Here is a 19,278-nt window from a genome sequence, read left to right on the forward strand (position 1 = left end):
ATTGGAGTGAGGTGTTAAGCCCTAATTTACACTTGGATGATCAAATGCTTTTTTTGACTGACAAGATTTCATCCCATGTAGAACAGGCTACAGTTAAAGTACATATTCCACATAGATTAAAACCTTTGAAGCCTTGGATCACTAGGGGACTTATTGTAGCAATTGCTAAACGTGATAAGCTTTTTAAAAAGCTCTCTAAACAGCCTTCTAATGTAATATTAAAAGCCGAATACATCTCTTACAGAAATATGCTTAATAAATTATTAAAACAATGTAAATGTGACTATTATAAAAACAAGATTAATCAGAATAAAAACAATATTAGGAGAGTTTGGGACTTGTTGAATGAATTATTGGGTAAGAGCCGTAAAAAGGTTGTTCCTAAAATTGATGCAGACATCTTAAATCGTCATTTTGTTGAAGTAGGTAAAACTTTCGCTGAAAAGCTGATAAGTAATAATCCCAATGCATCTGATGGTAATCTGTTCATGAACTCTTCTGTAAATGGTCATGGCTCCTTTTTCCTATCACCCACAAACGAAAGTGAAATATCAGCTATTATTAACTCTCTCAACCATAACTCTGCTCCGGGAATTGACAAAATAAGCAATAGAACATTGAAAATTATACTTACACACATTGTTAAACCATTAACAGTAATAATAAACCGTTGTTTTTTAGAAGGGCACTTCCCTGTTAGTTTAAAGTTAGCGAATATTATACCGCTTCATAAGATGGGGGATCCTAAGGACCCAACCAATTACTGCCCAATCAGCCTGTTGAGTGGTTTCTCAAAAATAATGGAAAAAGTAATCAAGTCTAGATTAATTGGTTACTTAGTCAAACACGAGGTCATTCATAAACAGCAGTATGGCTTTCAGACTAACAAAAATACAATTGATTCTATAACTCTCTTAACTCAAACAATTGCCAATAACTTCACTAATAATAAGAAAACAATAGCCATTTTCCTGGATTTAGCTAAGGCCTTTGACACCATTCCTCATTCAAAATTACTGAACAAGATGGAGAAATTAGGAATTCGTGGTGTACCCCTTAGATTATTCACCAGTTATCTGAGTGATAGACATCAAAAGCTTACCTTAGAAAATAAAACTAGTTCTAGACTTTTGAGTGCTTTTGGTCTCCCACAGGGCACGGTGCTATCTCCTATCCTTTTTCTCATTTACATTAATGATTTAATCAAACTTGATATTGAGAACTGTGTGACACTTGCTTTTGCAGATGACACCGCCTTAATATTTACTGGTAATTCATGGGAAGAGGTTAAAAATAGGGCTGAATCTGGATTGAGAACTGTTAAAGCCTGGTTAGATGAGCATATTCTTACCCTCAACGCAAAGAAAAGTGTATTTTTAGCCTTTTCACCGAATGTTGTTGGTTTGCCGCTTGATCTCACTCATATTCATATTCATAGTCCTGATTGTAACCTTTCAGACTCATCGGATTGTAAATGTCCAAAATTAGGTAGAGAAAAATTCTTCAAGTATCTGGGTGTCACTGTTGATCAACATCTTCGGTGGGATGTCCACATCAATGTCACTTGTAATAAGCTTAAACACTGGATCAACAAATTCCACACTATCAGTAAATTGAGTAACATAGCCGTTTCTAGATTTGTTTATTGTGCTTACATCCAGTCTTTTCTTCAATATGGGATTATCGTTTGGGGCGCTGCCTACATGAATCACTTGAATAAGATAATTGTTATTCAGAAGACCTTATTAAAGACAATTCTTGGAAAGCCCAGACGTTTCCCTAGTGACAATCTTTTCAGGGAACTGAATGTGCTGACTGTCAGGCAGCTTCACACGAAAAACTTGATAATCTACATGAATAAGCATAGTAATCTTTTCAATCTCCGTTTATCACCGTACAATCTTCGTCCCTCATCCATCACTTTCGAATCTCATCATACAGTTTTATCCATTTGTAGAAGGCAGTTCAATTACATTGTCCATAAACTTGTTAACGTAATACCTGATCATTTTATCTCTAACAATTTGACCAGAAATCTTTCTAACGAAATAAGTCAATGGATCACATTGCATAACTCTACTGATTTGTTCGATTTCTTGTAACTTTTCACCTTTCAACTATTTTTTTTCTCTTGAATAAGCTCATTATTTCTTGTTAATTGTCTGTATTCTCGAGATTTTTTATTATACTAATTTCATACTTATAATTTATATTTTTGTTTTATGCTTTCACTTTGGTTCTGTAGTTTTTTGTAACACTCGGCCCCTGCGCACAGGCTTTGCCTTTGCAGGGACCTTCCGTGTTTTTGTTAACCTGCTATTTTAAGTTATTTTGTTTTAGTTTCAAGTTATTTATTTCATAAGCACTTCGTACAATAACTATGTTGTAAAAAAGATAAATAAATTGAATTGAATTGAAATTGAAAAATATATTTAAGCTGTCCCATAACAAAAATTAATGAAACAGTTGGAATAATGAATCAGGATATCAATTCGATAGTGGAATGGACAAAGAAAAATGGCCTTAAGCTTAATTCCATCAAAACACAACCCATTATAATTGGATATTCTCGTCTTATAAACAATATTGACCTTGAATCGATTCACAAAATTAGTGTAGATGGTAATGACATTCCTTACTGTAGCTCAGTTAAAAATTTAGGCATTATTATGAAAAATACTCTTGACTGGTCAGAACAAGTGAACAAAACTTGTAAAAAGGTATTCTCAGCCATGCATGCATTGAAGAAAATGCACGATATTCTCCCTAGAAACATTAAATTATTATTGGTTCAATCTCTCATCTTCCCACATTTAATGTATTGTAATTCTGTTCTTAACGATATGCAAGTCACTCTGAATGATAAACTACAGCGTTGCCAAAATTATTGTCCACGTTTCGTCTACTCTCTCCAACGCCATGATCATATCACCCCAGCCCACATTCCTAGTTCAACATTAAAGCTTCCCGATCAAAGGCTTTTTCGAATAGTCAAGCTTGTTAGAGATATCTTGAAATACGGTAATCCGAACTATTTTAAAGATGATTTCAAATTTGTCTCTGAAGGTGGGAGGATAGATGCTTCACATACTAGAACCGGAGAAAGTACTTTAAGGATACCCAATCATCGAACTACTATTCTCACAAAATCCTTCTTAGTCAGTGCCTGTCGTGCATGGAATGCACTTCCTGTTTCTATCAGGTCTATCGAGAGCCGAGCGAGCTTCATCCTGACTTTAAAAAAACATCTTTTGGAACAAATGACTGAAACTGTCCGGCCCTAGAACGATCACATGACAACCATCCCTCACCCATCCAACAAATACAAACCTTGAAACCTGTTTTAGAATGAATTGTATATATATATATATATATATATATATATATAATATATATATATATATATATATATATATATAATATAAACTCATGTTTTTTTTTAATTATCCACTGCACTGCTGTATATTACTGGAAGTTGATTACCCTGATCTACTTTCAGCCTACTTCATTTTATTAATCAATAATTTGATCTTACCTACCTATATAATTATTTTACTCTATCAATTTTCTGTTTTTTTTTCTCTTAAATATTTATATTAATTAAAACTTTCACAAAATTTTCGTTTTGGTAGAGAGTTAGTGGGGAGGATATTTTTAATATTCTTTCCGAAGAATGGACATTGATACGTCCAAAGCTCCACCAATTTATGTAGATGCATAACAATATAATTATCTATAGTTATTATATTACAAATTACTTTTTCATATCATACACAGTTCAATAATTATTTTCTTAGTCTATATTATGTAAATTCATCTATGATTTTGCTGTATTGTAAGCTATTGTATATAAGTGTATAAGCCAGTATATTGTAATCTACGTAAATAAAGTACTCAATCAATCAATCAATCAATAATCAGATAAGAGTAATTAACTATGAGAGTTTTAAACGGGTTTTAAAGAATATGCTCGTTGAAAAATGTTTATATGAGGTAGATGAGTTTTTTAAATTCAATTTTGGAAGTTATTTGTGTGAATGTTTGTTTTTTTTTTTGACTTTAGAGTGCTAGGCAATTGATTTTGAAAATGGTAGATTAAAATAATGAAGATAAAATGTGATATTTAATGTGATTGCTGTGAGCTGATGACGTTGTTATGACATTTTTATGTTATTGATAGTAAATTATTTATTCATTTATCTAAACATTGCTCATCCAATTTGTATTGGATTATGGTTCAATAAGCTACAGCCAGAGGTCTTTAGTTGAGAAACTCACTACAGCTTGCTTCAATGTACTAAATATGCCATACTTTCATGTATTTCGACAGTGTGAGGATTCCAGTGGGCCAGACCTAATTAGAATACAGAATATACTGGAGAAGGTTTATACATTAGAATTATCATTTTTAAATCACTACGAAGGGATCGAAGTTATAAGGCAATATCAATATATCATTATTAAAGAAACCAAGTATGTGAGAACCAAGGATAAATCAGTCGTGAAGTTTGGTGAGTTGAATTTTGTGACATATCGATTGATTTCACATCCCCAAAATTATGCATTAGAAAATTTTATAAACAGTCAAGTGAAGGAAACAATTTTCAATGCCGAATACAAACCACAATCTAATCAGAGGCAGATAAACAATCGTTATCTGACCTATAGAGGCTGTACGTACCAAATTGGGTATGTAATAATTTTTGGAAATTAATTAATAAAACCATATTTTATTTATAGTGTTCATCATTTTGAATGACAGTTCGAATGTTTTGAGGTTGGAAATAAACCAGATACATAACCCCAAATAAAACAGGGCCTATTTGTACCAACAACTTGACAATTCAGAAGGAAGCTCGTTTAATAGTTATTAGCGACATCCAAATGTGAATTAATTCTTCTTTTCAAATATCAGAATTCGTCTGCTGAATAGGCCCAAATATTAATTCATAGTTGTCATTAGGCAAAATTTATTTGTAAAGCTTTTATTTTTCCTCAAAGCCTCTATATAGTCCTGGTTATATATAGGTATAGTAGTTTAGGATTGACATTTAATCATATGAAAAACAATGTAAACAGAAGAAATGTTTATTTTATTGTTACAAGCATGTTTATTATTATATATATTTATAAAAGAATTACGGTCCACGTTTCACAAATCTATGCATTAGCTATTTGAAGCTCACAAAATTAGCGCCAGCACGAGTTCTTTTGAACCACCTACCCCACTTCCTCATTAATCAATGTAAGTCATTGTAGGTGTGATTATATTGTTTATTATTGTTCCAAAAGAACCTTCTCATGATTTAGAACAACCTATAATACAGAACTTATCTTAATAAAAGCTTTAAAGCTGTTTATATTTACACTAGGTACTCAAGCATTTGTTACATCATGGGATCTGACCAATCCCGAATTAGTATGCAAATTTGGAGAGCAATAATTTCTTGGAAGAAACTCAGGTGAAAATTGAGAGAAGAAAGCTCGAGGCAATTTAAAAAAAATCATCAGTTGGATGCAGACCTGTTCCATATATTGAATTTTTTAAAGCTTTCATTTCTGTCTTAATGGAATTTGATATTATTTGTTCTTTCTGTTTTAAAAGTTGTTCTAAAGTTCCTTAAATCATATGTGATATTAGTTTTCGCAAATTCATTTGAAGAGTCCCTAAAATTTGAATAGTGAGGTCTGATCAACAAATTTCGCCATGCGTGAAGGATCCAGCCGGTACGAAATATCACATGGCCAAATATATTACAACTATTAAAAACGGAAACAAAAGGCTATGTAAGTTATTCGAATATATCAAAGGGGATCCCCGCTATTCTGTGAAACTTATACAGTGTATAAATTCGTCATTTTGGAAAAAGTCATGACTGTAGATTCAAGGGTACCGAAAATTATATGAATGGGTTCTACTTAATAAGTAAAATTTAATATTCACGCAGTACTTGGTCAAAGGGTCAATTTCCTTAGGCGAACCTCACCCTGAGGTATCAAATTTTCTATTCATTTATAATATTATAAAATCATAACTTTTGTACAAACCTAGTTGACCAAACTTATTTTTTGAATGTTTCATGACCCTTCCCAAGGGCTATCACCTAGTTTATTTAATCAGTTTAAGATCATTGCATTCATATACAGTAATTACTATTTTAAAATTAGTTCTTATATACATTTTGTCTAACCTATTTATTCACAGATATTCAACTTTCCAGTATCTTGTTATTTATAACATTTTCGATAATACATATTTATATTGTCCATTCACCATTCTGAATCTATTCCATCACACCTTTGAATCCATTCTTCCTCAACTGACACATATCAATCCTGCAAGACACGATTTGTTTCATAGTAGTCAGACATTATTGAATATCATAATTATTATCAGAACGTTATTATTCCGTCTGGTGGTAAATGGTAGTCGATATTCACATCAATTGATAAAACATTTTATTGGAGATATCCTCAAAAGACAAATCGGATTGACTGCCATCAACCTACCATATCGAGGTGTATTGGATCCAGCAGTGGTAACCAGCTAATGCTCCAAGGGGAGGTATTTAATCGCATAGACAGCACCCACATTAGACTTGGTACTCGAAATATCTTCAGGGCAGTGCCATATTATGAAACATAGTATTCATCAGAGACCTGGTTTGCATGGAGTTGCCATTTAGCTTGTTGTCTTGTGCGGTTTAATATCTCCTCCAACTGTAAAACAGGTAGGCCTACTAGATTTCAAGTATTCTGATCATTACTTAGTGAGTGGACTCATTCCAAATTTCAAATCTCTGCTTGATCCTGGTGACAGCATTGATAACAATGAGCAAACTCATATAATAATTCACAAACATTCTCCCAAATTCGATTTTAAAATTAATTCTACTCTCAAATACAAGTAATAATATTAGAACCATAGTGTCTCATGCAAAAGTGATGTATCGAGGGAATTCTATACTCTTATCCTATTAACAATATACATTTTTGAGAAAAAATTGACATTTCCTTTCAAGTGGAAAAACATGAGAGTTTTAGTAGGATATAGTTCAAATGAAATTGATTCATTGTTCAAACCAGTGAACTCGAATTGTTTAGCAGAATAGTTTCTCACTGAAGTATTTGATTTTTTTCAGACCATTACATGAAATTTCAAGAGGTTAATCCAGAAACAGTGTAAGTTATTATACGTGGTGATATGAAATGAAGTTTTAAATTTGGACGATCGATGAAAATTTATTCAGAAAATATACAGAGCTAGAATCGTTGTGAGTGCGAAATGTCTTCATAACAGGCACTAGAGGTCGCTATAGGACTATGTAAAAATGGCTGCCTCCCCTGGACCAAAACATAGGCTATTCTGAAGAGTTGATAGAATTGGCTAACTCGGAATTCGCTGAGTGGCCATATGAATCAATACCATATGATCGGAGCAATTTTGATTCATAGGATCATACCATAGGATCGGAGCAGTTTAACATGGAGTCAGCGAATTCCGAGTTATTAGCCAATTCTATCAACCCATTCTAAATTACATATAAAAAAAAACATAGGGTCAATTTATCTGGATGTTTTCCAAGAGTCTTCGATAACAAAGGTCGATAAGGATGACCTATAGTGAAATGCTCACTACATGCAATATAGTGCACCACTGACGTACAGTATAGCTGACTTACACTATCTGACTGACATACAGTCATGATGCTAGCTAGGGCCCAGTGGAGGTAACCATTTTCATTGTCAATTTGTAAATGACATTAGCGCTTGTTACTAGTGTGGCACTATCTGACGATTCGATAAAAACTTGAAGTGTTTCACTTTAAAACATGACAAGATACATGTCTGTATCTCTTCTGAATGATTTTTTATTAATAATCCAAATTGGGAAGTCAATTTCAAATATGTATATCGATTCAAATTGAATGCTGAATATCCAGTAATGATATGAAAATTGAATATTGAATGCTGAATAGAGTGAAATATTGATCGTTATTCTCTTTTTCTTCCTTTCACGTTGAGGCGTTATTACCTGTTCCGAATTTGCAACTATAATTGGACCATCTTTTTCTTGCATGTCCTCTACCTCTTTTTCAACTGGTTCATACAATAAAGCTTGCTTAGAGATACGGACTTCACTCATTCTATTCACATGTTGGAACCAATCATTTCCTCTCCCATTTATTTTATCTCTTATAGCAAAAGTATTCAGCTGAGCTCTGCTTGATATCTGTGTTTCTGAAACTGTCTCCTCTAATCCACCCATATTTATGTTCTACCAGAGACAACTGATACAAGTAGATGAATCTGAAGGCTGATTTACACGGTGCCAGTGGCTGGCATGCCAGTTTGGATATTGACTGGAAGGTCACTAGCAAGTGGCGACTGACATGCCAGCTTTGAGTGGTACCCTGTTTACACGTTGCCAGCTACTGGAACAAGTCAGATGTGTTGGTGTAGTTCCACAGCAAGCGTGGTTTATGTGAAAGAAGTGCAGATCTTGGTTTTTCAAACAAATGGTAGGAACGCCACACAGAGTTGCCATTCAAAAGTGTGCGTATTGGTTTTATTGTGTGAAGAACTTTTGGAAATATGTACCCACGAGTTAAAGCGGATAGAATGAGAAATGTGGATACGAGAGTGGATGGAAAATAAGACTTCGAGGGCATCAGAGACAATAATTATGAGAGAGCTTCATGCTAATGACCCGCTAGAGTATAAAGATAATGTGATGAGGCTGACATGAAGCTGGTGCGCCAGTAAAACACAAATATTTGTTCTGCTGTAACTGCCAACTCCTGGCGCGTCCTTTGGCTTGCTGGCTTCTCTAGTTACTGGCGTGAGCCGTTTACACAGTGCCAGTCGATGCAGTGGCGTAACCAAAACCAGGCCCCCCAGCAAAAAAAAAAATTCCGGGCCCCTCTTCTAAAATCGTACCACCTTTCTCCAGCCCCCTTCCCCCTTAATCCCAACCATTAAACTCTAATGTGAACGTACATCTTTCATGAGTAAATTACATAGCTTGTTCTCGACTCAACTCACTTGAATAACTTTTCATTTGTCAAATTCAGCAGACCCGTTGACGCGTGCACGCAGTAACACGATTTGAGAGGAACTGAACCACGGAATGCGAATGGGAATTGCAAATGAAATAATGAATTGAGTAAGCTATTATATAGTATTTATATTTACGGCGCCCCTGCCACACTATATGGTATAATTAAATGTTCAGGAATTATATGGGAAAATAATTTCTTTCCTCCAATGCTTACTTAAAGATAGTAAATTAAGATAACGATCTACTTTAGAACCATTCTGACAATCTCTGTTTGAATCAGATGAACTCTTTCCCACTGTCGGTCTTTGTTTAGAGTGGGTTTCGAACTCCCTCACTCTATACGGTATTTTGCCCGGCGCCAATCAATTACTATGAATTGATAGAATAATTACTTTACTATAATTTCACTCACTGTGTGGATACTTATATTTCACTCACTGAACTAATAATAGTATTGAAGAAAAAGGTAAAGATAGATAGATCAGGGTCGTGTGTAAGGGAATGTACGAAGTGAAAGGCAAAACAAAGGTTAATTATGAATTTATTATTGAACTTTAAATTTATATGAATTTATAAAAAATTGATCAAAAATATAGTAATGATTAGATATAAATACAAGATGATTAAGTTTTTGAAAGTACAAAAGTTCAAGTTTAATTTTAAACAACAAAATTTAACAAACAGTTCTTATTACTTTTATCAGGTTACTTGAAAAATAAGATATAAAATCAAAGTATTGAACAACTCTAGTAAAAAATATGATTATAGTCAAAAATAAGAGAATTGATAAAGTTTGAAGAATGAATATGATTAGGGGAGATTTGCTTTAAAAAACTATTATTTGTGCTTAGAAGTGAATTTCAACTGTAAGCTTCAAGAAATTAATTAAGATTGTGTCTTTAGATATGAGTTTAAAGAGAAGTAATAATTAAGTTTGCTCTTTACTATAATGATGGATTACTTTACATGAAATTTGATATACTTATTTGGGCTTTTTAGGGTGGGGTGGTGTGGATTTTAAATGAGAAAAATTTATTGAAAATTCTAAATACAATCTTTACCTGGCTCAGTCAATTCCCTATAGGATAATTGAAGTCTGAGACCAAAAACTCACTCCTACACTGAACACTGTCCAAAATCCAAGAGACTCACAGCAACTAACAGCAACTAACAGCAACTAACTCTCAAGACAGGGTCTGCCTGTTTATATACTAGAACCACGATTTTCCACCCCTCATCACCCTTCGCCCTCTAGCTCCGCCTACACTCAAACTCTTCAGCTAATATTCTGCTAACAAACTGGATTCAAATATCAATTTGAATTCACTATAATGTTTATTATGTTATATCATTTTAAACTATGGCTCCCCTTCATTATTAAAACAAATGATATCATACATTTTACCAATATTTAAACTCTAAAGTTTGGATACTGACAATTGAATGCATTGATTTGATTAATACAGTAATCAATCTTATAAATCTAATATGGCAAATACTTCAATAATAAATACATGAACTGAACAAAATACAATGTCATACAGTACATCATTACAATCGAGTTGAATAAATCAAATTAATAAGATACCAATCAATTACTACTTAATTAATTAAGCAGGTTTCTTATACTCATTGTCAACATGTTTCAATCAAATATACCTAATTTATTCTATTTACAAATTTGTCCTTAGCCTATGAATTCGGATTCAACTAACTTAATTAGCTTATAATAATTATTAAATTATAATTCATTGTACAACATTATATTTGTTGAATACTTTATACATATAGCCTAATCTACTTCACGCCCTAGTTTTTATAAACATGTACTCGTTTCATATTTATGGTTTTGTGTGATCACCATTCAAATAATTGATCATCAAATAATAATTGCTTCAATAATATTCATATGCTGACCACGTGGTAAAATTGTAGCATATGATGACCACGTGGTTACATTGAAAACTACATATCTATATTTACTTCTCTCCTAACTATATATCTATATCGCTATTCACAATCTTCATTTACCTGCCATCAACTTATGCTATAGATATAGCACAAGGGTTGACACAAAGCACAGTGGGCCATGTGGTTTCTATTGTAGACGTGTCAGTGACTGACGTTACTGTTATCATATATTGTTAGCAATTCTCTATGACAGAATGATTTTTGTTTCAAACTATTTTGAAAAGAATAATGCCCCAGCGTCTGTCTAGGTAGGCTATTCAAATGCATTCTCCATAGTTTCGAGAAACGGTTCTTTTTATTATTCTAGCTCTTCGAGCGTTCATATTCCTAAATACAATATGTTCAGAGCACGTGTTACCACATAACAGAAATCTACAATTTTTAAATTTTAGAAGAGCACGTGGTCGCCATTTGTGGCTCACAGAGAAAAAGGAAGTGAATCTTATCTATGAGTAAGTGGTTTGAATAGTCTCAGTCTGGACTGTCTCACCGGATGTGTAAATTTTAATGATTCGTAAACAAACAACATTCCTAATTTTCCAATAAGCTCACTGCCAGCAAACAATATTATTGAAGCTCTGTCAATGGAACTATAATTATTATTACGAGTAGATTTGAACAATGATTGTTTTTCTTTCTTGCCTTATTCATTATTTTCCACTTGTATCCTCTTGATATTAATTTATAGCCATACTGATAACATTGTTCTATTGCATATTTCTTCTTACACAATGAATGAAACCAGTCATTTTCCACAATAAAACTTCTGCTTTTTTATCAAAAGTTACTTCCATGATTATCTAATTTTTCTTTTTAAAGTATGCAATATATAATTATCATTTCGGGCCCTAGACCGGGTAATTTAATTTTTTCAGAAAACCTATATTAGCCCACATATTATCCGGGCCCTGGCCCCCCCCCGCGCCACGGGTCCAGCGGGGGTGTACGTTACGCCACTGAGTCGATGGCATCCAGTGACTGGCTACCTCAACTGGCAAGCCTACTGGCACCGTGTAAATCAGCCTTTACGCTATTTTTTCTCTATGGTTCTACGCCACCATCGTTATTCTACTCTGAATAAAACTGGTTGAGACTTAGTCAAAATGTTTATGTGTTGCCAAAATGTACAAGAATTCATCCTCTCATACAAGCCCATATATGACTGAAAATATCCAATTCGATGACATAGTTGATTTAAGGTTATCAATTTGAATATTCCCATTCATATGGACTTGCCTGAAGAGATTTAGTACATTTTGGCCTGGATATTTTGTCATATATGTTTTTTCTTTTTGAAGAGAATGGTGGTTCGTCACCGCTGCCACTCCGTTAAGATTATTTGATGAAGTAATGAAAATGACCAAGCCATCTCCTAATGGTATTTCATACTTGATTATTGGTTCCAAGTGGCAGGACACGCTTCCAGTGACCAATGATCATCCAGTGTGAGTATTTTAAATGTTTTTTTTTTACACAAATGATCATCAGTAGCCTTTTATTTTCTCTGATGTCATGATCAGTTCAGTGTATTCTTCTCATTATCAAGTGTACAAAATGTTTTATTTTTGAAAGGACACTCATCTATCACTGTGGCAGTTTCACAACTAATGCACAGATACATTCATACAATATAGTACCTCACTATTTAGCCTCACAGACTCACTATACTATTTGAGAAGGACATTTTTTTAAATATTGGCCATGAGCATCTACTGATCAGTATATCTGCATTCTGTCAGATAATCATCAGAATTCAATTTGTGAACTGGCCAAAATGGCCAAGAATGTCATCGTAAATATTCTCTTTCTACTCATGATAACAAAGAAATTCATACCATTTCTCATGGAGTCTTGAGATACACACTTTTGTGTTTTGTAATTGTTAGGCTTGGCAAATGGTGGACAAAAATGAGTTTTCCGCTGGAAACTGTACTTTGCTCTCTTTTTCTGATGACGCTACAGTTGATTACGTCCGATGAGCGATTTTGGGGGTTAGCAGTCCACTGAGCGATCCATTGTTTAGAATAACAATAAGGATAGGCAGACGCTATGAATAGGAGGACTTGGGTGTCATCAATCATCAGGGAGAGTGATGGAGGAAGGCCACAAGCGTATGTGTATACTCGCAATACAATATTGATATGATCATTGAATCAGTACCTACCACCAACCATTAGAAGTAATTGATTGTTGAGCAAAGATCAAACTGCCTCCAGCTTCAAACAGTTCGAATTCATCTTCATTATAGCTCATTTAATATACTCATATATGAAAATGTTCAAATCCAACAAGTTCTATCAATCATCTGCATTTCTTCAAGTGATGAGTAACACTAATGCGAATAGATAAGTATAAAGCATCTCACAGATATCAAGAACAAACATTTAAGATCAACTTCACATCTGAAGCAATCTACATCTACAAGTTCAAGCCAATCTACAATCATCATATTTAGTATAAAAAAACGAAATGGCTCCCATATTTTAATCACACATAACAGATTCCATCAACAAAGCTCAAAATCTACATTTGAACTCTATTTTATAACCCTTCACTATAACTTTCCTGAATATAACTCAAATATCGTTCTCTTCTAGTCTCATTAGTTATTCTGAATCGTGGTGAATATTTAATGAAGTGCGATATTATTCTCTTTTTGAGAATCAGTCATTTGAGAAACACCTTATATCCATTTTTTATCAAAATTGAGTAAAGCTGCGTTCACACCAAAGTTATTAACAAAATGTTAATAATTTAATCTCTATAGATTCTATTAGATTGAGCATAACCTATCATACACATGATGAACATATGTGCTTGTCAAGCTCCGTTCAATCTGATAGGATCTATATAAGGACTAAGTTATTAACATTTTGGTAATAACTTTGATATAAACCCAGCTTAAAACATAATATGGAATTGTTCGTAAAAGCAAGACGGACCTAATGGGCTAGAAATAACTCAACACCACTGAGCTCATATGAAGATACCACCTGTTGAAATATTCATTCATTCGAGGAACACCTCATCTCCTGGAGATGTGTTCTTTCTCAAATGACTGCGGATGGCAGAACTGACAGTAGTTGTGTTTAAGTGTCCTGTCATATGCCAATATCCAATACATGTACTCAGCTCCTTCTTTCTCTGCATATTTTCAAGAAGTGAAAATGAGTTCTTATGAAGGTGACATTGGCAATCATGCACCATTTAATCTTAAAAAGATGCAAGTGGGGAAAACTGTAAAAAATTGCGAGTGAAGAATGAAGAGTATAAGAGCTGTGTGGTTGTATAATGTGGTCGTTAGGCTATTCCTTACCCTAGTGGAAGCTGAAAGATTTGACAGCTTAATGTCACTACTTCCTCATTCGGGGAAATTCCTACATTTTTTGTGATTGTGACTTCAGTGTAATTAAGATCGAGGAAAATTGAAAAATAACTGATCATATATTAATACACTAAAGCATTATGCAGAACTCATGCTTCATTCTGCAGGGAATCGCGACAAGATCCAAGTAGAACTATTTAAAAGTGGAAACTGAAAGATTTCAAGTCATGGGGCCATTTCAACTTAACTGTAGCTGTAAGGAACATTAAGATCAAGTAAAAGCTGAAAGCTTCATTGGTGGACTCAATGAGAGTTCTTTTGATTTGAGAAACAGAGAAATTATTTACCCGAACAAGTGTCTACCCAGAAAACTGCTGTGTTAATATCTCAAAAAGTTATGATCAGTAAAAAAATGTTTCCCTCAGAAAACTTTTTCATTTTGATAGCTTGATGATATACGAATCGAAAATCTTTGAAAAATATCACGAGTAGAAAGTTTATTTTTAGCCTTTGCACAGCCTTAAGTTTACCCTCGCTTCACCACGATGAACAATTCAATTGAAACCAATAGAATTCCTGAGCTATCACCAAGTATTTCTTTTGCTGAGAGATTACATTTCGCTAACTGTTAACTATTCTCAATTTGTACTCTAATTACTGAAATATACACGCTAACATGCATTACAGGCATACACGCCCTGCCTACCTGCACTAGTAGTCTTCTAGGATAGAACGATGAAAAATTCAATTGAAACCAATAGAATTCCTGAGCTATCACCAAGTATTTCTTTTGCTGAGAGATTACATTTCGCTAACTGTAAACTATTCTCAATTTGTACTCTAATTACTGAAATATACACGCTAACATGCATTACAGGCATACACGCCCTGCCTACCTGCACTAGTAGTCTTCTAGGATAGAACGATGAAAAATTCAATTGAAACCAATAGAATTCCTGAGCTATCACTAAGTATTTCTTTTGCTGAGAGATTACATTTCGCTAACTGTAAACTATTCTCAATTTGTACTCTAATTACTGAAATCCACATATCATTCCTTTCAAAATGAGTTCAAACATGGTACATTTGTGACAACTCTTTTACGCAGTAAACATGAGGGAATTTCACAATATTATATTGTTGTTATTTTGGCAATGGGAGACAGCTGATTGAAGTGGGCTAATTCAAATGAGCATACTCTCGAAATCCTTGATTCGGGAAGAGGCGGAAATCTAATTCAAGTCCTGGACTTATGAGCCCTTCAATCAGAAAGCGAAATTATAAACTCCAGAGTCTAACGTGATCTCTAAACTCCAGGGTCTATTTGAGTCCTCAACTATGTGAACACTCTGACTTGAAAAGTTTCTGACTTCATTGTTTAAGGCCAGTTAAAGACTAGAACTTAGCCAAATCCCGAACTCGGAAACCGGCCTTCAATGTAGGCTACATAGGATGGTTCTAGGAAAATTTACATTTTTGTAATCAATTATTCTGAATCCAATAAATGGAACAAATCAATCCAATTTGTGATACAAAATTTACATAAGATGAAAGCCCAATCAAATCATTCTACTAGATGATAATTACAGTTGTTAATACTTTAAATATCAGCATGAAATACCTATTTTCGTTTTAAATAGACCCTCGCGGTGCACGACTTACCTGCTAGTTATCAAAACTCCTGTAGTCTGATTTTCAAAGTGATATTGGAGTATGAAGTAAACTTCTTTCTCTTTCAAATGATCCTAAAAAAGCAAAATCTCAAAGCACCTTAAACACTCCTATACTTCGACCCGCAATTCAAAAAATCTGGTGTGGCGCACTCACACACCTTTCCTTGCTGTTATGAAAATTGATCATCTGACGCTAGTATTCACGCGCATCTCAAGTCTACTATTCAAAAATCTACTGAGACAGCTGGTGACAGGACAATCTCGCTGGAGACACACGATGTCTGCTATCTCTTCATAGTGGATGATTCAATAGAATCAACAGAGATAGTTGCCAATAGTTTGCAATTGAAATAGTCACATTTTCTCGAATTTCGAGCTTATTTTCAATTTTAGGTGGAAATGTTACTGAACATTAATTGTAGAGATTTTCATGCTCAATATTTTCCACTTGAATTTTTTTGTTTAAATTGTATATGATGCCTTATAATTGGGAATCCAAAATCGAACTTTGCATAGATGAGGCGGACCTCCTGAAATGTTTACAGATATTGGACTTTTGGCAGTTGACAGAGCTTATTAATAACTATCTCAGGTATAAATTTTATCAAAAACGTTGAAGCCGTTTCCGAGAAAATCTGTTTTTGACAACATTTTTGCCATTTCAGCCGCCATCTTGAATTGCATTCGATCGAAATTGTCCGTGTCGGATCCTTATACTGTATGGACCTTGGGTTCCAAATTTCGAGTCATTCCGTTAATTGAGAGATGAGATATCGTGTACACAGACGCACATACACTCATACACACACACCTATATACAGACCAATACCCAAAAACCACTTTTTCGGACTCAGTGGGAGCTTGAAACGTATAGAAATTCAGAAGTTAGGGTACCTCAATTTTTTTCGGAAAGCGATACTTTCCTTACCCATGGTAATAGGGCAAGGAAAGTAAAAGGAACATGAAAATACATGAAGAGATATGCAATACGACTCGAATCTTGGACCTCGCTTGCTCAATTACCAATACAAAGCTTGATATTATGAATTTTATATTTTCAATTATTTCTCCACGTTTCTAGAATCTGTGAAAGAGAAAAGGCGCACACTTACGCTGAGGATTTGGCCACAAGTGTGACTCGAAGTGGTGGAGGAAAAACAACTGAAAGGGACCTAACTGACTTCTTCGAACAAAAGCTATGGACCTGTAAAGTGAATGAGGTAATGATCTCAGACATGTAGCCTACATGAATCTATAGAGTAAGATTCACGTTAAAGCCAGCGGAGATGTTGGGACAACATAGTTGCCAAATCTTTTTCCATTGCCTTTTATAGCAGTGATTCAAGTCATCTCGTTATATTTAATAATATATTCAGCTGTGCTGAATAAGTGAGTTGTGTTTTTCTGGTTCTAAATTTTGTAAAATTATGCAGACATTTTTCAATTAATGGTCATTGGAGTGTAATATTTTTGTGTTTCATCTAGTTTTCAACCATAAAAATTTAAAATCATTATTTTCTGCTGTTTTTAAGTGAAAATGGACTAAATTCCAGAAAAGTGAAATCATAACCCTATTTTGAACTTTCAAAATGTAATATAAATTTGGGAGAGGAATAGTAACGAGGAGTATCTATAGTTTTTTCTCTCCCTGTCAATCCTCTCTTGTAAAAAAATATATCAATAAATCAATAATATTTTATATAATATTAATTTATCGTCGATTCATGTTGATAAAGATGGATAATTCTATCAGATGTTTATCTCAGATGATTTTATCTCAAAATTATTATCGAGTCATGTAGAATAAAATCCAAACAATAAAAGCCTATGTAAAAGTCCATTATTGATGGAACTATTGTGTTCCCTGGAAAATTGTAATTTTTGCATGAAGTCTACCATACTCATAATATTGATTTTTAAATTGTTCCATTCATTTGTTTTTAACAGGAAGTGAAATTCCGCAGAGTTGTCAATAAAATGTTGATAGTTAACTGGACTGAAATTTATCGTATCAATTACTTTGATGGCGTAACAGTTGAAACTGTTAACTTACAAGGTGTCGATTATCAGGCTTTACAAGTCACTGAAATCAAATTGGTTGCTAACGAAGTTAATAAAATAATAAGATATGGTACGTATAATAATGATAAGAGCAGGTTTTCCTAGATATATGAACAGATAGGCAGTAAGATGTGAACAAACACCATTATAGTGACAAGATTCATCTCTAACTGTCATCATCCATTGGATGAGGAGGCGATAATGTTAAATTATGACAGTTGACAATGTTTGAGTCTGTTGAGTCTATTACAAGGAGAGTCTACATTTTTCCATTTGAATTTACCCACGGCCCAGCTCACATGGGCCCTCTTAGGGCCACAAGGCCCAGCTCACATGAGCCCTCTTAGGGCCACAAGGCCCAGCTCACATGGGCTCTCTCAGGCCACAAGGCCCTGTGCACACGGGCCCACTTAGGGTCACAAGGCCCAGCTCACATGGGCCCTCTTAGGGCTACAAGGCCCAGCACACACGGGTCCACTCAGGGCCACAAGCCCCAGTGCACACGGGCCCATTTAGGGTCACAAGGCACAGCGCACACAGGCCCATTTAGGCTCACAAGGCCCAGCGCACACGGGTCCACTCAGGGCCACAAGCCCCAGTGCACACGGGCCCATCTAGGGTCACAAGGCACAGCGCACACAGGCCCATTTAGGCTCACAAGGCCCAGCGCACACGGTCCCACTTAGGGTCACAAGGCCCAGCACACACGGGTCCACTTAGGGTCACAAGGCCCAGTGCACACGGGCCCATTTAGAATCACAAGGCCCAGCGCACACAGACCCTCTCAAGGCTACAAGGCTCAGGACACTTGGGGCCACAAGGCCCAGTGCACACGGGCCCACTTCGGGCCGCAAGGCCCAGCGCACACAGGCCCTCTTATGGCTACAAGGCCCATCTCACATGGGCCCTCTCAGGGCTACAAGGCCCAGCACACACGGGTCTACTTAGGGCCACAAGGCCCAGCTCACATTGGCCCTCTCAGGACCACAAGGCCCAGCTCACATGGGCTTTCTCAGGGCCACAAGGCCCAGTGCACACGGGCCCATTCAGGATCACAAGGCCCAGCACACACGGGTCCATTCAGGGTCACAAGTCCCAGTGCACACAGGCCAAATCAGGGCCACAAGGACCAGTGCACACGGGCCCATTCAGGATCACAAGGCCCAGCACACACGGGTCCATTCAGG

General features: G+C 35.2%; 1 protein-coding gene across 3 annotated transcripts in view; it reads left to right on the top strand.

Moving 5' to 3' along the window:
- The window catches only part of LOC120350637, a 194,187-nt gene that overhangs the window by 80,916 nt on the left and 93,993 nt on the right, over positions 1-19,278 (top strand). For all 3 annotated transcript variants that reach the window (XM_039425035.1, XM_039425037.1, XM_039425034.1), the window contains exons 3-7: positions 4,331-4,511; positions 7,143-7,182; positions 12,331-12,477; positions 17,112-17,250; positions 17,978-18,161. In XM_039425035.1, the coding sequence (XP_039280969.1) occupies positions 4,331-4,511; positions 7,143-7,182; positions 12,331-12,477; positions 17,112-17,250; positions 17,978-18,161 (691 nt within the window). The remainder of the gene's footprint in view (positions 1-4,330; positions 4,512-7,142; positions 7,183-12,330; positions 12,478-17,111; positions 17,251-17,977; positions 18,162-19,278) is intronic.

This window comes from Nilaparvata lugens, chromosome 3 (genome assembly GCF_014356525.2).
Source record: "Nilaparvata lugens isolate BPH chromosome 3, ASM1435652v1, whole genome shotgun sequence".
NCBI classification, from domain to species: Eukaryota; Metazoa; Arthropoda; class Insecta; order Hemiptera; family Delphacidae; genus Nilaparvata; species Nilaparvata lugens.